Raw genomic sequence first — 1975 nt, 5'->3', positions numbered from 1 at the left:
CTCCCAAGGAATTTCCATTTTAAAGTGCAGCAGTGATAAATGTAAACATGGTGATCAAATCTAAACTTAAAACTGGTATATTTACAGTTTCCAACATTTGGCGTTTTTTTTTTTATCCCTTTTTATACAACATTCAGCAGTCTAATGGCAGTGGGGAAGAAGCTGTTCTGGAATCTGCTGGTCCTGCATTGAATGCTGTGAAGCCTCTTCCCAGAGGGCAGCATGGAGAACAGTCCATGGTGGGGGGGTGAGGGGTCACTGATGATGTTAAGGGCTCGGGAAACACAGCGCTGGGATGAAATGTCTTAAATGGAGGGAAGAGGAGCCCCCATGATCCTCTCTGCTGTTCTCACTTTCTTCCAGTCTGAGGCGCTGCAGCCTCCACACCACACAGTGAGACAACTGCTCAGAACGCTCTCTATGGTGCTTCTGTAGAAGGTGGTGAGGATGGGTGGGGGCAGGTGGGCTCTCCTCATCCTCCGCAGGAAGTACATGAGCTTCTGTTCCCTTTTGACCAGTGAGGTGGTGTTTCCAGTCCAGGTGATGATTCCATCCAGGTCTAACATCCTAAATGTTGTGATTTCAGGATCTGGGGCTGATCTGGGACCAGCCTGCTGGAGGATGAAACTTCCCCGCTCCCTGCTCTGTTCTCTGTGGTGTCTCCCTCTCCTCGGGTTAGGATCACTGTTCCTCCTGGTTCACCTGCATCACCTCACTGACTCCATCCTGCAGAAGAACCCAGGTCAGTGCTGCCAGGTCAGCTGGTCTGGGCTCAGTTTCAGTGATGCTATGAAATCTAAAACTCCTAATTAATTATTGATTTGCTGTAAATATCTCACTCTGCCGACCATCTCTGAATCTTATCAGTGCGATTACATGGGAACATCTACACCACAAACATCTACATGTCTGAAAATAAATGTGCAATTGGGGCGAATGAATATTTGATGATCACTAGGAAACAGTTTGTCTGTTGTTCATTTACATCTTAAATGTTTTTCCTCCTTTAAGGTTCAGGAATCATCCAGCAGTTAAAAGTTTGGTTCTTATCAGAAGATAAAAACAGGCAGGGAAGCAGTGTTTTGTTAAAGGCTAAAGTTTGAATTATCCCAACTACAGCATTTAAAGTCCTCTTTAGATGGGAGCAAAACAACCTGCAGATCCATACAGGAACCCTGATCCTCACTGAGGGCCCCCAGGCTCCTAAAACTAGTCCTGATGCTGCAGTAGAGGTTCATAAGCAGTATAAGTAGGCCGTCTAACAGTGGGCTGGAGCTGAGCAGATCACAGCGTTTGTAGCTCGCTCCACCCTCCTCTGTTAAAGGTAAAGTTGCATTGCATCCTTGAAAGGAGGGATCCTGGTGAGATTAACAGGAGCGCCTTTCTGCTGCAGCAGCATCCCAACAGTTTGCTGAAGTGTGCCTTCCCTGTTGGAGGGTCTGATCTTTGGTAAACTCCTCAGTTTTTGATGCCGTCTGTTAAACCGTAATTGGTCAGCTGCTGTTTCACCTGTTAAATGATCTAGATCTGGTTTCTGGACCGTTTCACTGCCTTAAAGCTTTGGTTCAAAATCCGGCTGTCATGTTACCATCTGGATCATCTTCTAGAATAAAAAGCCAAACTCATTAGATCAACATTTTCCTCCACTGAGCTGCATCATGCAGCAGCTCCATCCAGCCTCTCTGACGCGATGATGTTTTTTTTTCCTGGGAAATGAGGAGTCAGACTGATGGCGTGTTCCACTGTCCCTGTGGACTGATCAGAGTGGTTCTGGTTTCAGCTGCTTGTTGTTGTTTAATTGGATCGATGGTGAGTGTCCTCTGGGATGGTGTTAATGCATCCTCCTACTTCGCAATCTGATTCTGCACAACACTGTGCTGCAGATTCACACAAAGTTCCCTCTTAGGATATAGATCTTCATCATACATAAACATTCAGTTTGTTCTACTGTCAAAGTATACCCTCCTGCATTAAA

At 45.9% G+C, this 1975-nt stretch overlaps 1 protein-coding gene across 1 annotated transcript in view; it reads left to right on the top strand.

The window, feature by feature from the left end:
• The window catches only part of chst8 (carbohydrate (N-acetylgalactosamine 4-0) sulfotransferase 8), a 28452-nt gene that overhangs the window by 13248 nt on the left and 13229 nt on the right, over window positions 1-1975 (top strand). Inside the window, exon 2 of the mRNA XM_015398075.1 lies at window positions 587-742. Coding sequence (XP_015253561.1) covers window positions 622-742 — 121 coding nt within the window. The 5' untranslated portion in view covers window positions 587-621. The remainder of the gene's footprint in view (window positions 1-586; window positions 743-1975) is intronic.

The sequence above is a fragment of the Cyprinodon variegatus genome, unplaced genomic scaffold (genome assembly GCF_000732505.1).
Source record: "Cyprinodon variegatus isolate N-32 unplaced genomic scaffold, C_variegatus-1.0 Scaffold910, whole genome shotgun sequence".
Classification (NCBI taxonomy): Eukaryota; Metazoa; Chordata; class Actinopteri; order Cyprinodontiformes; family Cyprinodontidae; genus Cyprinodon; species Cyprinodon variegatus.
This window is presented reverse-complemented; position numbering and strand designations above follow the sequence as displayed.